The sequence below is a fragment of the Anas acuta genome, chromosome W, assembly GCF_963932015.1.
Source record: "Anas acuta chromosome W, bAnaAcu1.1, whole genome shotgun sequence".
In the NCBI taxonomy this organism is placed as follows: domain Eukaryota; kingdom Metazoa; phylum Chordata; class Aves; order Anseriformes; family Anatidae; genus Anas; species Anas acuta.
The window spans coordinates 1,353,501-1,375,534 of NC_089016.1; the positions used below are offsets into that span (position 1 = coordinate 1,353,501).

General features: G+C 43.6%; 1 protein-coding gene across 5 annotated transcripts in view; it reads right to left on the reverse strand.

Moving 5' to 3' along the window:
* The window catches only part of LOC137847229 (uncharacterized), a 77,499-nt gene extending 59,930 nt beyond the window's left edge, over window positions 1-17,569 (reverse strand). For 3 of the 5 annotated variants that reach the window (XR_011090879.1, XR_011090878.1, XM_068665498.1), the window contains exon 1: window positions 17,354-17,569. Coding sequence is in view for 1 of the 5 variants with exons in the window: in XM_068665498.1 (XP_068521599.1) it covers window positions 17,354-17,536 (183 nt within the window). In the remaining 4 variants the exon portion in view is untranslated. Of the gene's footprint in view, window positions 1-2,681; window positions 2,820-9,603; window positions 9,677-10,821; window positions 10,947-17,353 lie in introns of those variants that run through there. The other 2 variants (XR_011090881.1, XR_011090880.1) reach the window with 2 other exon arrangements.
* Window positions 17,570-22,034: the final 4,465 nt, after the last annotated feature.

A 22,034-nucleotide genomic window follows, 5' to 3' on the forward strand; every position in this document is an offset into this window, starting at 1 on the left:
ATTATTCCTCTTCTTACATTACTGCCGAAGCAAATTACACAGTAAGTAAGGAATAATTTTGGTAAGTCTGAAGGAATGCATTTTCCATTAGTTTTGAAAGTTTAACCTTTAAGTTCAGTAAAAAAAAAAGTCTTCATGCTCCACATGCACAAATGGAAAAAATAAGAACTCAAGTAGCCAAAAAAAATCCTGCTTACTTCACATGGCTTTGAACCATTGATTTTAAGGTTTACTGCATAACTGTCTTTCAGTTATTAACTCCTGATAGCACACACTAATTAAATCATTTGTAGTTCCTTTTCCTTTAGTATCAGACTATTGTTTTTAAAACAGTCCTCTTATCTCAGAAACACTGAGCATTTCATAAAATAAACAAAACATGCTACATATTCAAATACCTCTTTGCTGAATAAACCCAACATTAGTTTAGATCTAATGAAAAAAAAATCAAGAATAGAGAATAAATTGGAACAAGCTAGGAGTAAGTCATACACATTTTTACTACTCATTCCTAATGATTTTGTTGGAAATAGAGACAAGGCAGCTGTGGAAAAACTGCCTGCTGGTCAAAGTACTATTTTTGAGTTCCCTAGGGGTTTTGAAAAATCACAGGCCTTTTAGATTTTCAATTCACATAAGACAGAGTAGCTCTACTAATGCTACTGGACTGTGATTTACACCAGTTGATGTTCTGCCCTTTACAAAACCTCATACACAGAATAATCATCCTAACAGCTATTTCTTTCTCTCTTACCAGATAGCTTCAAACACAAGATCTTTTCCTTCGTTCTTATAGCACTTTTTTTCTTCCCCTGAACATTAAATGGTCATTTATATAGCAATCAATATGGTCATAACTTCAAAGAGCAAATATATAATTCATATAATCAGAGAAAAACTAAAACAGTTCCTTAACTGAGACAAATTTTAAACTGTCACAGCTATACCAAGAAAAGTCAATGATGATGCTTTCTCATAAGCCTCTTCCCCTATTGCAATGGCTTGCTAAGCCTGCACAGCTGCCATGCTGCCTTCTCCAGCTTTTAGCTGCGCTGTAAGGATGAAGACCAACTGCTTTATAGATTCACAAGCACTATTAGAAGTGTAAGATGGGGGACTTTTTGCCAAGGAAAAACAAACTTGTGCACTACAAAACAGTGCTTTTTAGCATACTAAGCTGGTGAAGGGCCTGGAACACAAGTCCTGTGAGCAGTGGCTGAGGGAACTGGGGTTGTTTAGTCTGGAAAAGAGGAGGCTAAGGGTAGACCATATTGCTCTCTGTAACTACCTGAAAGGAAGGTGTGGGGAGCTGGGAGTCGGCCTCTTCTCTCAGATGAGTAGTGATGGGATCAGAGGGAATGGCTTCAAATTGTGCCATGGGAGGTTCAGGTTGGAAATTATAAAACATTTCTTCTCAGAAAGAGCAGTCAGGCATTGGAATGGGTTGCCTAGGAAGGTGGTGGTGTCACCGCCCCTGGGGGTGTTCAAGGACATGTTGGACGTGGTGCTTAGGGAAATGGTTTAGTGGGTGACATTGGTGGTAGGGGGATGGTCGGACCAGATGATCTTGGAGGGCTTTTTCAACCTTAACGATTGTGATTTGTGTTTGCCTTTTCTTTCCAGTTGCAACCAATTAAATATATCGGTTTGGAATGGCTATGATCATGGTATTATAAGCTGCTGGTATCACTGTATCAGTATGATACTGTCCTTAGGCTGTATAATTGCATCTCCCAGTAAGGCTAATGAGTTCAGGTAAGCAAACAATTTCACATGAGTATACTGGTTTTAAACTTGACTCATCTGAAGATAGAATGGATGGACAGAGTCTGTACAGCTCAGAGCTGTACATCATGTCTTATGTCTCCTATTCTTGGAGATCGTTTTTTTATTTCTGTCCCACCTGGGGAAATTGACAGTGAACATAATCATAGAATATCTTGACTTGGAAGACACCCACAAGGATCATCGAATCTAATTCCTGACTCCACAAAGAACTACGTAAAAATCAGACCATGTGTCTGAGAGCATTATGCAAACACTTGAACTCCAGCAAGCTTGGTGCCATGACCACTGCCTTGGGGAGCCTGTCCCAGTGCCCGACCACCCTCTGGGTGCAGAAACTTTTCCCAACACCCAGCCTGATCCTCCCCTGTCCCAGCTCCATGCCGTTCCCTCGGGTCCTGTTACTGTCCCCAGAGAGCAGAGCTCAGCGCCTGCCCCTCCACTCCCCTCGTGAGGGAGCTGCAGGCCGCCATGAGGCCCCCCCCCCCCCCCCCAAGCCTGCTCTGCACGGAGCTCAACAAACCAAGGGTCCTCAGCCGTTCCTCCTGTCTTGCCGTCTGGACCCTTCACCATCTTTGTAGCCTTCCTTTGGATACTCTCTAACAGTTGTATGACTCTTATTATATGGTGCCCAAAATTGCACACAGTATACTGAACATGATGCTGCATCAGTGCAGAGTAGAGCAGCACAATCACTTCCCTTGACTAGCTAGCAGTGCTGTGCTTGATGCACCTCAGGATGTGCTTGGCCCTCCCTGTCATTTACCAAATTCCTTTCTGCAGAGCTGCCCTTCAGCCTTTCGTCCCCCAGTCTGTACATACATCCAAGGTTGTCCCTTCCCAGGTGCAGAATCCGGCACTTCTCTTGTAAACTTCATATTGTTGGTGATTGCTCAGCCCTCTATGATATTTCAATGATATTTTGAGCAAAATGCATACGTGCAAGTGTGATCATCACTTACACTTGCAACTTCTTGACCTTCTTTGGGAGAAAACACCAGATCATTAATGTAATCTGAGTGGCCATCAAATGTCTGTCAACCAGAAAAAAAGAAATATTTTTAACTTTGAGCAGACTGTTCCACCATTAGTTAACAATATATATTCAACAGAACCACTCAATGAAAGATTTGAGTGTACAATAAAGTTATCATTTCTACATGGAAGGGAAAAATATTCATTAGTAAAACCGGAGATATTTAAAACCTCTAACGCTTGTGTATATTTACACTGTAGGTGAACGGAACCCCACTGCCTCCTTGTCATTACCACAGAGGTCAGCTTGATGCTCTAGTAAGTGGATCACACCACAACTTCTTATTCTTTTTCAACCACTGAATTTTGAAGGTAGAAGATAATAAATCTCAGAAAAAAAGAGGAAAATCAACAGGAAGTCAATGTACACATAATTTATAAAGAACTCCAATTATTCATAAGTAACTCATCTCTAAACAAGAGTTTTTAATAGGAATTCCTGCAAGCAGCAAGAGGGTTTTTTTTCCTGAAGGAGCAATAAGCCAATCACTTGTCCAGTATATTCCCTTTCCCAAGCAGTCAATATATAAATTCCTCAAGAGCAGATATCCACCAGAGATGGCAAAGGACCAAAAAACTACCTTTAGAATTGTGGTTGTTTTACCGTGCTGGGCAGCTAAACCCCACAACCGCTCTCTCACTCCCCCTCCTTTAGATGAGGAGGGGGAGAAGTAAAGCAAAGAACAACTCACGGGTTGAGATAAGGATAATTTAATTAAAGGGAAACAATTATAATAATTAAATAAAGACTACCATGAACTAAACAATTTAACTAAGGGGAAATAAAAAGGGAAAGGGGAAAAGGGAGGGGAAAAGGAAAAATAAAAAGAAGGGAGGAAAACAAACAAACAAAATAAATGAAAGCTATATGGAAGTGCAGAGGAAAGAAATTACTCTCTACTTCCCACAAATGAGCGATGATTGACCACGTCCTTGAAGCAAGGCCTCAACACACGCAGCCGGTGTTCGAGAGGAGGACCGACGTCTTCTCAACGAGAGCCCACCCCTCCCCTCTTCTTCCTGTTTCCACCTTTTATTGCTGAGTGTGACATCACATGGTATGGAATATCCCTTTGATTGCTTTAGGTCAGCTGCCCTAGTGATGTTTCCCTCCTCACTTTTTGCCCACCCCCTAGGAGGGTTAGAGAAAGGCCCGATGCTGTGCCACTGCTGCTCAGCAGTAGACACAACGCTGGTGTGATAACACTGCTGTTCCAGCTACAAGTACAGAGTATGGCACTGTATGGGCTGCTGCCGGGACAGTTAACATTCCAGCCAGACCCAGTACAAGAATAAAAAGTGAAAAAAGTCTCAATGAAACAAGTAACAATGCATGCTGAAGGCTTCATGAAAACTAAAAGTGAGGAACAACAGCACGTGAAAAACAAGCTGGCCACACAATATCACAGCAGTTAATCACAGTTTCTGTTAAACATTTGAGAGAAACTAACATAGTACTTTATGCTCTTTGCTTTATATACTCTTGTACTGAAGAGTAGGGAAAATTGGGCATAGTGCACACTGTGAAAGTAATAGATCATCCATTTTCAAATAATAGGATATAATTACCCATGGTGTGAATGTACATATGAACTAGCAGTCAAAAGCAAACATTCACAGTTGTATCAGAAAGCATGAAGTCATTTCAAAGGGAACTATTACTATGTAATTGTCCTCAGCTGAAATGTATTAATCATGACATTTTTATTTCAAAGTACTGAGAATAATTTATCTATAATGAAAACCAACTTAGTAACATAGCTTCCCTGAACGAGAAGCAGAATCACAGTTTTCAGTAAAAGTTAAAAGGATATTTTTTACATATTCGGAAGGCTTTTCAGCTGTCTTAGCCATAAAATCACAACACCATTTTCTTCTCAATTCCGTTAAGTGTTTTGTACTTATCTACAGATATCAGCAATCTTTTGAGCTTTACAATATCTTCAAACATCTAAATTAAAGATCAAATGCACATTCAGCATTAAGCAAGCAGGCAAAACTCATCTCATTTAAGCTGAGTCTGAAGTACTTTCAACCCTGCTGAAATACTTTTTCAACCCTGCCCAGAGCAGGGGGGTTGAAACTACATGATTTTTAAGGTCCTTTTCAATCCAGGCCATTCTATGATGTTATGATTCAAATTCATTCACATGTTTGTTAGGTATGAGTACATCATCTCTGATCTCATTAGAAAATCTGTAGCTAGTAAGTATCAGTTTGTTCAATCTGAGGATTCGTGTGTGTTTTCTCTCACTATGGTCTTTATGCCAAAAAAATCAATTATAATTACTTAAATCACTTAAAATTTGAAGTCAATTATTTGAAGTCCATATGTAGATGCTGGATCTATTACTGTTTCATCCTCTTTACTCTCACTGAATAAGTCACTAGGCATAGATGCTATTGTTTTGCCCAAAGTATCATAAAAAGGACACAAAAATATCCACTGGAGAATGGCATGACATGAAGAGATGGCAAGGAAAAAACAGGTTGAATGAAAACAATCACTTCTCAGCTTTCTGAGAGAACAAAATACTGTTCTCTGTGTTTGTTCCTCAGAACGAGCTATGCAACTGATCAAAAAGAAAAAAATAAATCTGTAAACCATGCACAATAATGAAGCTGCCCCTTTAAAAAGTTATGACTGTTCAATACATCAGTTCAATACAGAACCACTTTCAGCAGCCAAGTTATTTTTTTCCCCCAACAGCCCATAATTTCAATAAAACCTTGTGGATTTCACTAGAACTAATACATCCTAAGATGATGCCAAACTCTTTAGACAGAAATGCAAGTCTTTTGAAAATTTTCAGCATTCAGAATTCAAAAATCCTGCCTCATTTTACATACACAGTTTTGATGAAATATGCTTTTTATTAAGCAAAATCTGAAGCAGGAGAAGAAAGACACAATTCATTTCCAAATGAAAACCTGAGAACAAGAAAAGATTTCACGAAGATCCATCAACTGTACTTTACCTTTTGTTTCTTGTTCTGGGCTTGATCCAGCCCATAAATTTTGGATTAGTTGTGTTGACAAAGTAATGGAAAACTCAGTATGCTTGAAGTTCCTTGTTGATAATTACATCAAGACAGTTTTTCCACTGGGAAAACAGAGTAAGATTACTCCGTCTATCCCTCCAGAAGCAACACATACTAATTGTTTAATATAAAAGACAAAATGTTCAGAGATTACATTTTGACTGTAATGACATACTTCCCTCAGCTTTTTTGCACATTTTGTACCTCTCTTGAAACCTCACGTGTAAAGTGTGCACTGTACAATGGATCAAAGTCTTCCATGTGTTCATTATGTATTCAACCTTAGGTTCTTGAAATAATTTTTCTGAGGTTTTGATTGACTAATACTAAGAAACCATTCTATCAAACTGTTTAGAATTAACTCGGCATAGCTCATAGAATATTTGTGAACCTCTGAGATTTCCAAATACTTTAGATGGGAGTCAGGTGTTATTTTTTTTTTCAATCACAAGAAGTATATAGCTCAATGATCATCCAAGTATAAGAAACTATGATGACTACCTGGAGAAAGTATTTTCTCCACTTTTTGTCAAAGCAACAACAAAAACACACACACACAAAATCAATCAAACAAACAAAAGCCTGGAACGTGCTTAAAGACATTTTTACCAAAGAATCACATAATGTTAGGGATTGGAAGGGACCTTGAAAGATCATCTAGTCCAATCCCCCAATATAAGCACACTATTCCTTTTCACTAATGAGATTCTCACTGTTAGGTAATAATCCACATTTTAGGCTGTTTTCTGATCATTTTAAGAGCAAGCCCGATCCAGTAAAAACAGGAATTTTTACTTCTTCCTCAGTCTCAGTATACCCTTGATGAAGTTCTTAGACTAAGTTCCAGTGGTGAAATTGGCATAAACAGTGCTAATAACTTCATTGCTAAACTGAAGCCAAAACTTCTCATTTGCATAGCATAAGCCCCAAATGGTCTTTAGTATTCTGTTGCATCAAAAATAAGCCATCTATTGTAGCTTCATCTGGCCACACAGTTGTATTGCCTCTTGTATTAATACATCCTCTATGATCATTACACTCACAACTTGTCATATTTTTTTTTCAGATGTGTTACGTAATTGACATACTTTTGCAGTAGAAGCTTGTAACTGCAGGTCAGCACAGTTTGTGTTAGAAAGAAGTCCTAAGGGTAGAAGAATCAGTTCTCCAAAGAATCTTTTTGTATGAAAAACAATTGCTAACTTAATAGAAATATAAGTGTGGCATTTTAAATTTATTTGTAGGCACCCAGACAAAGCTACTGTGTAATATATTCCGCTAAATTAGAAATACATGTTTTAAAGTTTAATTTGTGTTGGTCACATAGCAGAAAAAAAAACTTGTTAGACCTGGGAAAAACAGTAACCCACCACAGAAATTCTATTTTGAAAAAACAGCATTTTTTCAGAATAGAATAGAATAGTAGCACAGACTGTGCTACAGCATTGCCTCCTTTGCTTCTATGGTTTTAATATTGATCATGCATTGACAGTAAACTACAAAATAACTGTCTCATCAGATATATTCAAAATGATTATTTTAAGTGTGTTTTTTTTTTTTTTTGGTAATCTTATATAATTCAGTAATAAACAGCCTAATATAATTCTTCATTAGAATAAACTTGCTTATTTAAACTTCTATTTTTAAAAAAGTTTAAGTTCATAATGCATCAAAAATGCATTTGTGTGAAGTTGTAATGCTGAATATTTATCATATGTATTTATTTAACTGGAAGCAATGGGTTCCTATTGAGGAAAACAGCATATCCCATTGAGAATTCCTAGCGTTAGTCTGGAAGAAGTCCTAAATCAATGTGCAACAGTCTGAAAGCTAGTATAGGCATGAAGTCTGCTCCGGAATGTATAAAAGAGCACCTTCAGCTAAAGACCAGATGATAAGAGACAGGAGACAAAAAGAGGTATGAAGGCTATGAACTATCACAGCTGTCACTTTTTCACAGTTTTTGGCAAAAACACAAAAATTTGTTGGTTGTTAACACCCAATAATTAAAGCTTTCGTATTCATTACATAAGGAAAAAAAAACACTCATTCATGCCTTGAACCATGCTGAAATGAAGAGACTTGTCACTGATTTTAGCAGACAGTCCGTCAGGCCCATTGTTAATCCAAAAAAAAAAAAAAAGAGAGAGACACTAGACAGCTGAATGTAGAGCCTGTGGTACCAGGTTCTTCTATGTGTTTGATTATTTCCACTAATTAACCATTCCATTGTCTATACTGTTATTAATGACTCTACCTATTCTCTTTCTTCCGCGTGCTTATAGACAATTCTATAAATTTCTCGAATTAAAACAGACATACGTAATGAGTAAAGTAACTTTATATTCTGCTAAAAAAGTTAAAAGATTAACTCACACCATCAAAGCTGCTTGTCTACAATATCATAAAACTGACAGATATTATATAAAATGGTAACTTTGGTTAAGGAGTGACACACATCAACTTACAAGCAAACAACGTTAACAATTTCTAGAAATATTCTGCTAGAAGTGCCAGCCAAGCTCTTTGCAACCATGTCAGTTATCCTACTTCCTGGCTGACGAGGCCATACAAGGTGATGGACCAAGCACGAAGGAAGGAAAAAATGGGAAGGTGCATGCATGAAGTAACATAGAACATCTTTTCTGAAATTAAAATACTTTTTATTTTTTAGTAATGTCCATTTTTACTTATATATAGCTTTACTCACTCCATTATTATTTGACCAAGAGTGACATCTGCAATTAATTTACTTTCTGTATGACAAATATTGTCTTACTAATACATACTGCCAAACCACAAAGGAAAGCCAGTTCTTTTCCCCTGCATATTGAATACACAACTCTCAGAGGCATTATCATACTCCAAAGCACTAAAGAAGGAACCCTAACCCCTGATTTTTCAGCATTGATTAGCTTTGCTTGTTCTTGTCTGAAACCTCAACAAAACAAATTCAAACGAACATCTAATTAATATTAATATTTGGACTGGGGTATTGTTTCAAAGGCAAAATTTTGAAGAGTATGTACATACCCAAGTGACGTAGGAGTTACAAAGACAAGAATGCCTTACAAACAACAGAAATCTCTTAGACCCGACACCTCCTAACATCACCGGTGAAAGAACACTACACTGAAAGAACAGGAAGTGAAGACGTATTTGAAGGAGTCATTCCCTTTCTTTTTATTTTAGACATAAACAAGTACTGGCCCATGGCCATGTTTTATATAACTGTCTGCAGCTACGTACAAAATTCAATATTCTTTCTTTAAATCTTGTACTGTACAAAATGGTTTCATTGCAACTTTCCTGTTTCCCAAGGAAAGAGACAAAGCATTAAATTTGCTCTCCATAAAGACAAGTCTAATAAACGATACCACATAATATTTTACAGGTCTCTATGTAAAGGAACCTTTTCCAACACAGTACTTCAAATTCACCTGTAGAATATTTTTAGACCATGTTTTAGACCACAAATAAACCTCTACTTACTTTTTGTCAATTTGGCTGTTACATAAATACTTTTAAATCAAAATATAATATAGCTGATAATTAGTTATGCCCACTTTAAAGATATAAAGGTATATTCAATACACTGATCTTTGCTAGAGATGATGGGTCTGCCAGAGTTTAGTGTTCTACATCATACTGTACAGTAAGAAAAGTGAAGCACAAGCTCAGTGAAAGATTAGACTCCATTAGAGACTAAAGAAATATTCAATATCAGCTCAGTTACCCTTACCTTATATTCATTCTTGTCCTGCAGGTCTGAAGTAAATAGCCTTAACTTCCTATCAGAAGCTGCTGTACAAAACCTACACTCAACAGAAAAAGAAAAGCCCTTCTGTCAGGTAGCACTGCAATTTATTTTTTTTTTAATGTTAAAACAACAACAACAAAAACAACAACAAAACAAGAACAACAACAACAAACAAACAAACAAACAACAACAACAAACAAAACAAAACAAAACAAAACAAAACAAAACAAAAAAAAAAAAAAAAAAAACAGAAAAAAGAACAAACCAAACCAGATCAATCAAGAGTTTCACCCCATTTTAAACCTGCAAAATGACATGCAAAAGGAAATTTAGATTTTCAATCAAACGTATATTCTAATTTTTCTGCTTTGGCATCAACCATTCAGAGTTATAATTGGAACTTGCCTATAAAATACGGTGTATCAAGTGCCAAGAATACTTTTTAATGGAAAGTAATACAAAACATTTGACAAAGCTAAATCTGAATCAACTATGAATTACCTGAAATCTCTCTTATAACTGCCACAGAATTTACCTTGGAGGAAGTGGCTGATAGAAAAAACAGAACCCTCATCATCAGTGTTTTAAATTACCTAGGCATTAATTTATTAACCAGTCTCCAACTTATTTTAAACAAAAGACTGTAAAAATATGCAGCAGTAAGCAACCAGTATAGTTTTGAAGAGGCTTACAAGCAATTGAGAGCATCTGAATTCATGTTAAGTGCATATTTAATAATTGACCATTTTTCTAGACTTACAGCTTGACAGGTCTCACAAATAGCATCCGACTTACTCCTAAACATAGCCCATACTATGGAGAACATCCCGTGTAATTTTACAAAGCAGGCCATGATACTAGTATCATTCTTACAATGATACATACACATTATACAGATACATACAACAAAAAGACTAACTAGATTACAGGTCGATTAAAATCTAAAAATCTAGTGTCTACTGTGAATCTACTGTGGGGAGGAAAGAGTAAGGGGCTCAGGAAGCAGAACAAAATATATAAGGATGACTAAGAATTAAACTGTTGTTCCAATGGTGTTCACAGACTTCCAACAGCAATTTCTTCAGAGTTAGATTTCAGCTGTAAGCATTAAAGTTAGTTCAATACTAAGGACTTAGAGAAAACAGATATGAGAAAACAGATATGACACAAGGACTCATTATAGTAATTTATTCGAAATACCTTATCTGGGGAGGTAAAGCATCAAGTCTAGTTTCTGGACTCCTTGCTATGGCATCAACACTGATTCCATGACAAAATGTTCGTAGTGTCTAATATAGCATGCCTTCCACTTCTGCATCCTCTTCCTACAGAAATACTGTAGTTAGCTAATTCAGAATAACAGGTTGATGACTTCTAACAAGTCAGATTGATATGAAGTTGAAAGTTAGATGTGTCTGCTGCGATAAAGAAAGTATTTACTTGAAATATGTAAGTAAGTAAAAATCCATGAAATGATTGCAGTTCCAAACCAAAGTCAACATAGCAAAAAAACAAACCTACATTGCACAAAAAGATTTGCCAGAGGGACATGCTGAGCCCATTCTTTGGGCTCAATATCAGCATAGATAGAACCAGAACCACTGACAACAGCATGATAAGCACACACTGCAATGCGAAATAATGGGAACAAAAGCAAGGAGGCCATGTAGGTTATCTTCTTTCCCAATTGGTTTTACTTTATGGAAAAATGCTAGAACAACCTGGTTGGTCTGTGGAGGAATTGTTAAGTGAGGCAGGACATGTGAATGTTGAGCAGTTGGGAGACAATGGGCTGGTGAAGCACCGTACTCAACTCACATGAGCCTTGGCACTGTATGCAGCTGGCTGAGGGCCAATCAGGCTCAAGGACACGATGCCCTTGGGCCATCGGGGAAAGTCCCTAAGGTGGGACAGGTAGCCAAAAGAAGGAGGACCAGACTGAAAAGCCCGGGAAGTGTTAACCAATCCTGAGCTTAGTTTCTGCAATATGTATGAGTTGATTATGTTCAAACTAGATAAAAGACGACTGAGCTATCCATTAAAGTTGAAGTTCACTGTTCACTCATATTGATGTGCTGGGTCTTCCTTCCGTCGGCAACAAATTGGCGCCCGAACAGGGACAAGTCTGAACAGGATTTGGACACTGCTGGCAGTGATCCAGGGCCACGGTTGGACGGAATAAAGGAGAAGCCGGTCCTGCAACGCAGCCCAGGAGGTGAAAAGGACAAGAATCCCTGCACCCGCGCCGGGAAGGTGAAAAGGATGTGAAGTCCCCCGCACCCGGGAGTGGATCCCACCGGTCGCGCGTCGCCGAGATCTGCAGCTCGGAAGGTGAAAGGGAGTCCCCGCACCCGGGATGAGCCTATTTAGGGTCCCGCCGGAAAAGCGCCGCCGAGGTCTTTGCAAAGGCTGCAACCGACGTTTATAAAGGTATGAAAAGATAAGCGGCGTATTATTTGCTCAAATGCTTTTTAGAAAAGCGGAGCATTTTAGATACAGATTGTAGAAAAAGATTTGCCAGGGTTATTAGTATATGGGCTAGCTAAGGGTTGTTTAACAAGTCCTGATACAGTTTTTGAACAAACAGAGTGGCGTAAATTTGGAAATAAATTGTTTGATGATGTTAGGAACGATGTTAAGTTTACTGGGAGATTTGATGAGGCCATGGAGAATAGTGGCTAATGCATTAGCCACACATAAAGATGAACAAAGAGTTGCTGCTGCTGCAACAGAGTGGTCAGGACCACCAAGAAGGGTTAATAATGTTAATCCACAGCAAATAAATATGGAAGGCACAGATTGCCCGTTGCCACCTTCCGTTAGAACTTTTACTATTACACAGGGGGCCTCGGGAATTTCGGGGGTGCCTGTGACAATGCCCTCTGTAGCAGAGGAGGAGCTCTCACTACCAACAGCTCCAACTGCTCCAATAGAAAGTGAGAAAGGAGCAAGTGAAAAGACCAGTGCTAACTCATTTCTATCAAATATAAATCCCTTCACAACAGGGGCGCAGGGAAGAGAAGGTCTGCAGCCATCGAAGGCCTTTGCTGTTACGCCCCCTGTTGACCTGAACGTGCCTTTCGACCCAGGCCCTATTGGCCTTGGAAAGGAGCGATGGAGGCAAATAGCAAATGAGGCACTGCGTGAAGGGAATTATGAAACGGCAGCACAGTTAACACAAGCTTTTCCGGTAGTATACTCGCCACCAGATACACAGGGGAATGTGACCGTTAATATGACAAATTTAGACTGGAAACTATTAACTCAATTACGATCTACAGTAAATGATTCTGGTTTAAAGGGGGAACCTACTCGGCAAATGTTAGATTATATTTGGGGAACTAATATATTGCTCCCCGGGGACATACGTGGTATAATGAAGCTGATCCTAACACAACATCAACAGCTTCTTTTTAATGTGCATTGGCAAAGTGTTTGTCAAGAGGCAGTAGCTGTGATAAGGGCACCTGGAGATCCGTTGTATGGTGTCACGTTGGAGGAATTGATGGGACTCGGACCATATTATAGATTAGAGACACAAGCGTTGCTGGGTCCAGACAAAGCTAAAGAATCAATGAGATTGGCTCGAAGAGCCTTGGACCAAATTAGAGAGCCAGGGGGGATACCATCCTATATGGGCATCAAGCAAGGAAGGGAGGAACCATTTGGGTTGTTTATTGATCGAGTAGCAAACGCAATAGAAGCAGCTGGGGTACCTGATTATCTAAAGGGCACTATTCTAAGGCAGTGTGCAATTCAAAACTGCAACCCTTCAACTCGTAGTATATTAGCTACGTTACCGGGGACATGGACAATTGAGGAAGGGTTGGAAAGAATGGCTCAGGTACCAGTAGGCCAACAGGCTATGTTAGTAGAGGCAGTAAAGCAATTAGGTGACAGCATGCGAGAACAGGCACAGGCTGTGAAAGAGCATGTTCAGTCTACACAGAGTCAGGTCCTTGCAGCTCTTGCTCCTTTGCAAACCGCCGGTGGTCCAGTACCACCCCCTAGTAACCAATTACCACACCGCTGCCGATGTTATCGTTGTGGTGCTTTTGGACACGTGAGACGACACTGCAAAGCTGGGGCAGTATGGTGCTCAAATTGTCAGTCGAACAATCACAAGGAAGCGGCATGTCGACGCAACATGCCGGGAAACGGCCGGAACAGCGGCAAGAGTCGCAAACGCCTCCCGTGGCCGCTCCGCTCCCAGCCCCGGCCCCGGCGCCAGCACCGGCCGGGGCAGCGCGGCCGCGGGCGGCCACAGGGCTGGTCCCGGTCCCTGTGCCCGAAGTTTCCCAAGCCCGCCCCGCCGAGGATGGTGGAGGCTGTGGACAAGACGAAGGAGAAGCGGCTCGACAGGCTGACCGGGGAGCTGGCCCAGAAGACGGCGGAGCTGCTAGAGGTGCGGGAGGCCTTTGTGCAGCTCTCGCAGAAGCAGCAGGAGGTGCAGCGGAGGGAGCGGGTGCTCAGCAGGCAGGTGGACATGGCAGTGGAGATGATCGCGGCCTTAAAGCAGCGCCTCAGCAAGTTCGAGGAGGAGACAGAAAAAGAATTGCAGGGAAAAGCCAGGCTCCAGCACTTCATTGAGAACCTGCTGCAGCGCATGGACCTGGCAGAGAGGCAGCTAGAGTATTACCAAAACCAGCAGATCGCCTGCAGCTGTATAGCAGATGTTACACGCTCTTTCCTAACTAGTAATCATGTGTCTCATCCATTTGTGGTGAATGGTCAGTGGCAAAAAGAAAAGGGGGAGAGTAAGGGGCGGCAAAGACAGAAACGGTACCAGGAGGATGCCACTGACACTGACGGCACGGGTAATAGCAGTAGTATAAGTGACACAGGTGCGGGGCGGCGGGCACCAGTGTCCTGGAAATGTGATGGTGAAAAGGACTGTGACAGTGCAGAACATGAAGAGAATTGCGGCATTGTGACTTGTAGTGCAGCAGAATTTACATGCAGTAGTGGGCAATGTATTTCCAAAAGCTTTGTCTGCAATGGTCAAGGTGACTGCTCCGACCACTCGGATGTATCTTTGGAGCAGTGTGGCTGCCAGCCTGCACCTCTGGTGAAGTGTTATGTGAGTGAGGTGCAGTGCGGCTCAGGTGAAAAAGACTATGACAGAGATCCTGATTGCAAGGATGGAAGTGATGAAATTAACTGCCGTTCTCAGACTTGCAGGCCAGACCAGTTCAGATGTGAAGATGGGAACTGTGTTCATAGGAGTAGGCAGTGCAGTGGTGTGAGAGACTGTCTGGATGGCACTGATGAAGCAAACTGTAACGATGTTATTCAGTGCTCTGGACCTGGCAAATTCAAGTGCAGAAGTGGAGAATGCATAGATATCAATAAAGTGTGTAACCAGCAGAGAGACTGCAAGGACTGGGGTGATGAGCCCCTGAAGGAATGCAACATAAATGAATGTGACTGTCCAGCTGGGTTTGAGTTTGTAGACAAGAGAAACTGTGGAGATTTTGATAAATGTCAAAACCCTGGTATCTGTAGTCAAATATGTATCAACCTGAAAGGTGGCTACAAATGTGAACGTAGCCGTGGATATCAGATGATTCCTGCTACAGGAACCTGGAAAAGGCCATACTGGTACAAAAATACAAATAACACCTGTGATTACAATGACGCTGCTAAGCAGGGTTTAGGGGTTCATAGCATGGAGATGATGAGGAACCACCCGCGACACGTCATTACATTAAGTCTGAAAATGATAATAAATGTATTATGAGAGTACTGTACTGAGATATGAAAACGGGACAATGGCTGGGGCCTGCTGATGTGATTTATATGGGGCGAGGTTATGTGTGTATCTCTTCCCCTACAGGGCCAACCTGGGTTCCTAGTCGATGTGTTAAACCAGCCATTGAAGAAAAGTCAAAATCGATCCTCAAACCAATATCAAATCAAACCGGACAAAGTTCATTTTGCCTATTCCTCGCTTCTGCGTCTGATCCTTTCGTTGATGAGTTGATTATGTTTGAAATGGTTAAGGGATCATACGCAAAAAAAAAAAATTATAGTACAAGATAGTTGGTTTGAAGGTTGGTTTAAATCTGTTTTTGGGAACATGGGTGGATGTTTTTTTTCTTCGTCAAAGAGGAACTTCGTTTTCTACTTATAGTTATATTGATTATAGTTGCTGCAAAATAAAAACGGGGGAATTGTGGAGGAATTGTTAAGTGAGGCAGGACATGTGAATGTTGAGCAGTTGGGAGACAATGGGCTGGTGAAGCACCGTACTCAACTCACATGAGCCTTGGCACTGTATGCAGCTGGCTGAGGGCCAATCAGGCTCAAGGACACGATGCCCTTGGGCCATCGGGGAAAGTCCCTAAGGTGGGACAGGTAGCCAAAAGAAGGAGGACCAGACTGAAAAGCCCGGGAAGTGTTAACCAATCCTGAGCTTAGTTTCTGCAATATGTATGAGTTGATTATGTTCAAACTAGATAAAAGACGACTGAGCTATCCATTAAAGTTGAAGTTCACTGTTCACTCATATTGATGTGCTGGGTCTTCCTTCCGTCGGCAACATTGGTCTGGAAGAACAGCAGCAGGTAGAAAGGTACCCTTCATCATTTAACATGACCAAAATTACTACCTTGGCTATTCTTCCCAATGGTGAGGGAACTGGATGGTGACAAAGATGAAACAATTGCTGGGATTGTGGACTTAATGAATCAACTGATCTCCAAAAAGTTCTCAAAACATCCTGCGTAGTACCTCAAAATGTAGGAAGGCTATTTTGATGAAATGTTCTCTATGGCACAATTCTGCTTTAAGGAAAAAAATCTTTCTGTATACACTCTGCATAATGTAGATGCTAGGAAGGACCTAGGTGATTTTCAGAAAATTTCCAACACTAAGACTTTGGGGAATAATAAAGACCAGTTATACTGTTTTCTGTATTAGATAGTAAAGTATAAAAATAGTACCATGTAAAGGAGAAGTGAGCTCAAGAAAAAGAAAGTAAAAATAGATTCCAAAGATGAGAGTGTTCTACTATCAATTTTCAAGCACCCAGGGGAAAAAAAAAAAAAAAGAAAAAAAAAAAAAAAGTATTACATATAAATATACACAGTATGCTCTCTTACTTTTTAAAAATTTTCACGATATTGTGACTGGAAATAATGTCAAGGTAAAAAAAACATATTTTACTGTTTCTAACAGTCTGTCAGAGAGATGTAAAATAATAACCTAGAAAGCAGATGTATATTAAGTAACTATTTGCCATTGTCCTTCCTAGAAAGAAATGTCTCTAAACTTACTTTGGAAATTTTAATTATTCCTTTCTTATTTCGGGTATTTGAAATCTTTGCTGCTTTGATAGCTACCTGAAAGCCTTAAAAAAATAGAACACCATACAGCAAATGTTAAGTTACATATTTCCAAAGCTAACTGCTTAAGTTCCCAGGTAGTAGTCACAAACATTTGCAAGAAATACTGAACTGGGATTACTCTTCCAGTAGAGCACTCCTGTTTTCATTGCAGCCTACTCAAAAAGAACTTTACACCAGCAGGATGCTAATACCATTATGTATTTATATATACATTTTTTTCTCTTTAAGACCAAATATCCCAAAGTCATTAATGTAATAAAGGAGTAAAACACTTCCTGGCAAAATGGGGAAGGAAAGACACAGGAAAGTGACTTTAGTCTTTGTCAGAAGACATGCTGTCAGTTTCAGGAAGCAACTAATAAAAGCAATAAACAAAAACTAACCTGAAATCTATGTGTCCCTGCAACTACATAGTTATTGCCACCATATGCAATGAGGGAACATGCACCTCCACTATTAAATGGATTGAATTTTATCACATGCACATAATCTTCACAGTCCACCATGTAAGCAGCATTTCTAGTAGACTCTTGCTTCATTTCCAGGGGACTATGTAAAAGTATCATGGAAGTGATGTCTTCTTCAGGATGGAGGTCAATGTTCCTATAGGGAAAGTATTAAAAAGCATGCATTATGTATTTGCATAAAGAAAAAAAAGTATTTGTGGCGCAACAGCTCAAGATTTCTTGTAACACCATATTTATGGACACAAAAGGTCAACTTCAGCTCATTAGATCCAGATTTAACACCTAATTCCAACTATCAAGAGATTAACTAACCTAACTGACCTAATTCACTAACAGGCATTCAAAACTTTTTCTACAGACATCAGTAACAAGTGCAGGTTTTGTGCTACTGATGGCAACCTATCAAGACATGGGATTAAGTAACTCTACGTACCAGAAAAGTCACCCACGTAATTTTAAAAATTTCAACCAAATGACAACAATATATCTATTATTACCTTCAAATTCTCTTCCCTGGTTTACCTCTTTAAAGGACAATAGGTATCTAACTAAAAGCAGAATTAAAACCACCAAACTCTAAATGCAAACACGATTCTGCAGATTACTTGTCTCATGGCATAAGCCAGCCCAACTGCAGACAGTGCCTCTATGCCTCTGTACTTGCACAGAAAAAGTTCATTTTCAACTGGATCAAAAGTATACCGAAACATTAATGCTTTACTCCATTCAAGCACTTTCCAAGAAAATCAGACTCCCGTGCTTGCACACAGGACGCTGAGATACACAACTGATTTGGGGATCATCCCTGATTTGACATCAGCGTACACCTTTTGAGAAATGACCATGTTCTCCACGTGCAGCATGGAAAGATAGCTTCCAACTTCAGACCCTTGTCATATTTTGTTGCGTTAATGACCTGAAGGGCTCAGCACCGAGGCTGAACATCATGCCTGGGAGCCACCACAGTTTGATGGCGCTATCAGCGGGACTCAAAGAGGCTCTCCACGTTGGTAGCGTGCATTTATTAACCAACACAACAAACCACCACGTTGACAGAAGGACGTTAGCCACATAACTCGCATCGCCACGCTCCTAAGGCCAAACACAACTCCTCGCCACCTCGAAGGCTCCCCACCACGGCAGACCCCATGCCTTGGGGCAGCACCAGGGGGACAACCCGGCCATGCTGCTCAGCCCCCCTCCCCGCACCCTTCACCTTCCCGCTCCCTCCTTTTCCCTTGGGGGCCCAGCAGCTGCCCCAAAGGAGCCCACCCCACACCGTGCGGCCCCACAACGCTACCCCCTTTTGGGACCAGATGACCCTTGAGGTCTCTTCCGACCCGAACGACTGAGGACTCTAATTAGCAGAAGCCCCCCCATTCCCAGAGCCCCCCCATTCCCTGACACGGCCCCCCCAGAAGCCACGGGCAGCCATATCCCCTCAGCCCCTCGGTGCTCCAGGAGGGAGCACAAAATGGCCGCCCTCCCTCAGGGCCCCTCAGCCTCCGTCCTGGGGCTGCGCCGGGAGGGGGGGGGGGTGAGGCTGGGCCCCCTTTTGGGGTCTTCTTGACCAACAAAATGGAAATGTTGAAGGACTGGGGTGGAAAAGGGGCTTTTGTGGTTTTACAGCATGCGGGAATGTGCAAAATGTCAAGAAGTTGCATGGAAAAAGGAGGGATCACACCCCAGCCCCGTATGGAGAGAATAAAGTTTTAGTTTGGTATATTTTGTTTTGAGAGGATAAAGTTTTGAGAAGACATCCTTTTATTTCGGTCAAGATTGATTCTGGGAAAATCCAGCCTTTTCAGCCCAAAATCTCCCTTGGAGGTCAGAAAACCTCCTTAGACTGTGCCCGGAGCAGTTTAAAAGGTTTAGGGCTGCGCTTTCATGAGGCACTGCTCCAAATTACATGGAGGGATCTTTCCAACCTTCAAGATTTTAGAATTCCAGGCTCAAAAAACTCGTTTAACATCCAAACACCACTTTATTAAACCCAGTCCTCCCTTTCCAGGACCCCAAAACCTCACTGCATGATTAAACCTCCTTTTTCACACCAAATCCCATTTCTCAGTGCGAGGGGACCCGGTTTTTAGGGTCCGAAGCCTCATTTGTGGGTTTCAAAACCTTTTCTTTCAATTCTAAGCCCATTTCTGAGGGCTTAATGGGGAAACCCTGCACCCCATGGGGGGGATTCTGCTGCGTCAGGAGGCTTGGGGGAGATTGAGGGGTTTTGGGGTGTTCCGGGAGGCTGACGAGGCCGTGAGGTGGTGGGGCTGAGGCTGGGCCCCCATTTTGGGGTCCCGTATCCGGGTGGTGCCGTTGCCAGGGTCCCTTTGTGACGTAGGGGGGGGTCCCTTTGTGACATAGGGGGGGTCCCTTTGTGACGTAGGGGGGGTCTCACTTTAAAAGCCGTGGCAGCGGCTCCGTGCCCTCATTGCCTGTCAGGACAGGGCAGGAGCGAGAAGGAGCGAGCCGGAGCGCCCTGAGAGCGTTGCTTGATCGCGTCCCTTCGCGCCCACCCCCCCTTGAGAGCCATGTCAGGCAAACCCCCCCGTCGGCCTCGCGTGGCCTGGGTGGACAGCTGGGCCACCCCCATCGACGAGTCCTCCTACATCACGCCCGAGGATGAGGAGGAGGAAGAGGTGGCGGTGCCGCGTGGCCGTGAGTGCAGGACCCCCTCCCTTTCACAAAGGCACCCGGCTCCCCCCCACCCCCCGGGGGGGTCGCCAGCACCCCCCCTGATCGCCCCCCTTGCTCTCTGCCCGCAGCCTTCGACGACCTGGAGGTGTACGTGCTGGAGGAGGAGGCCGTGCACACCATCGACGAGTTCATCAAGACCTGGATGGAGGTAAAAGCTGGGTGCTGGGGGGCTGTGTGTGGGGTGGGGGGGGGTGCTCCCAGCTCTGGGGGCCCCCCCTGACCGCTGGGGGTTTGTGGCGCAGATCCCGCAGGGCGAGGAGCAGAAGATGAAGTTCCTGGAGAGCATCTGCAGCGTCTGCACCACCGCCCGCGAGTCGGGGCTGTCCGGCGGCTTCGCCGACTTCTGCAACCGCTGCAACTTGTGCAGACATCTGCAGGTGAGCTGGGGGGGGTGAGACAAGGCGGGGGGGCACCCGAGGGGACCGCCGCACCCTTGGGTGCCAGCTCCCACCCCCTCTCTCTCTCCCCCCGCAGCGGCTGATAGAGAAGGAGCCCCTGGACCAGCTGGAGACGGCGGTGCGGGAGCAGGCCATGCTGGCTGTCGCTGCCCTCAGGTAGGCGCAGGGCGCCAAGGGGGGGGATTTTGGGGACGGAGGGGGGATTTTGGGGACAGAGGGGGGATTTTGGGGTTGGGAGGGGGATTCTGGGGAGGGCCTGGCCCTGGGGGCCACGCCTCAGCCCCTCTGTGCCCCCCCCGCAGCTCGCTGCAGGTGATCTCTGAGGACAGCATGCAGCGGCTGCTCACCGCCTGCTTCAGGAGCGTCTTCATGCTGCCCCCCAAGGAGAAGCTCAGCGCGCGCAACTTTGTCATGGTGGGTGCTGCGCCCCCTCCTCGTGCCCCCCCCCATGCAGGGTGTGTGTGGGGGGGTCCCCGGGGTCCTTCCCGGGGGCTCACCCGTTGGTTTCCCCCCCACACAGACGATGCACGCCATGGACAGCATGCTGCAGCTGCTGCTGCTCAGCCCGCCCACCACCAGCTTCCCCTCCAAGCTGCAGAGCATCATGAAGGTCTGGCCCGTGCCGGGGGGGCTTCTCCTCACCTGGGGGGGGTCTCCTCACCTGGGGAGGGTTCTCCTCACCTGGGGAGGTTGTCATCACCTGGGGGGGGTCTCATCACCTGGGGGCGGGTCTCCTTATCTGGGGGGTTCTCGTCACCTGGGGGGGGTCGCATAACCCCGGGGGGCTTCTCATCATCCTGAGGGTCTCCCCACCCCCCCCAAGTTGCCCCCCTGCTTTCTGAGGGTCTCCCCAGCCCCCCAAGTTGCCCCCCTGCTTTCCGAGGGTCTCCCCAGCCCCCCGAGGGTCCCCCCCCCGACCCCCCAGCCCTCATCTCCCGTCGTGTCCCCGCAGGCACTGCTGCGTTTCTGCACCTCGACCAGCGCACTGCCCCGCCGCCGCGCCATGATGCGGCTCCACAAGATCGGCGACTTCCTGGGCAAGTGCTCCTCACTGGAGGTCAGTGGCTTCTCCCCTTTCCCCGTGCCCCTCCCCGCAGCCCCGTGGCCCCCCCTGGCTGAGCTGTGTCCCCCCCTTTTCGCAGCCCTTCGGCAGGTACCTGCTGGAGCAGCAGCGCACGGACCTGATGCTGACCTGCCTGGAGGTGGTGTCACATGAGGTGCCTGAGGAGGACGAGCAGTGGGTCTCCTTCTTGCTGAACGCGGCGCGGGAGGACCCCATCAGCTGGTTTGCGTCGGTGAGTGCCCCCCCAAACCCTAAACGAGGCCGGGGAAGGAGAGGAGAGGCCACTTCTCACCCCCCGTGTGTGTGTGTGTTTGTCCTCTTTGCCGCCAGGTCCCGCACTTCGTCATCTTCTTCCGCAAGAAGCTGGTGGAGGAGCTGACGCCCGCCGTGCGCCAGAAGCTGCTGGAGGTGCTGGTCCTCATGACACGGTGCTATC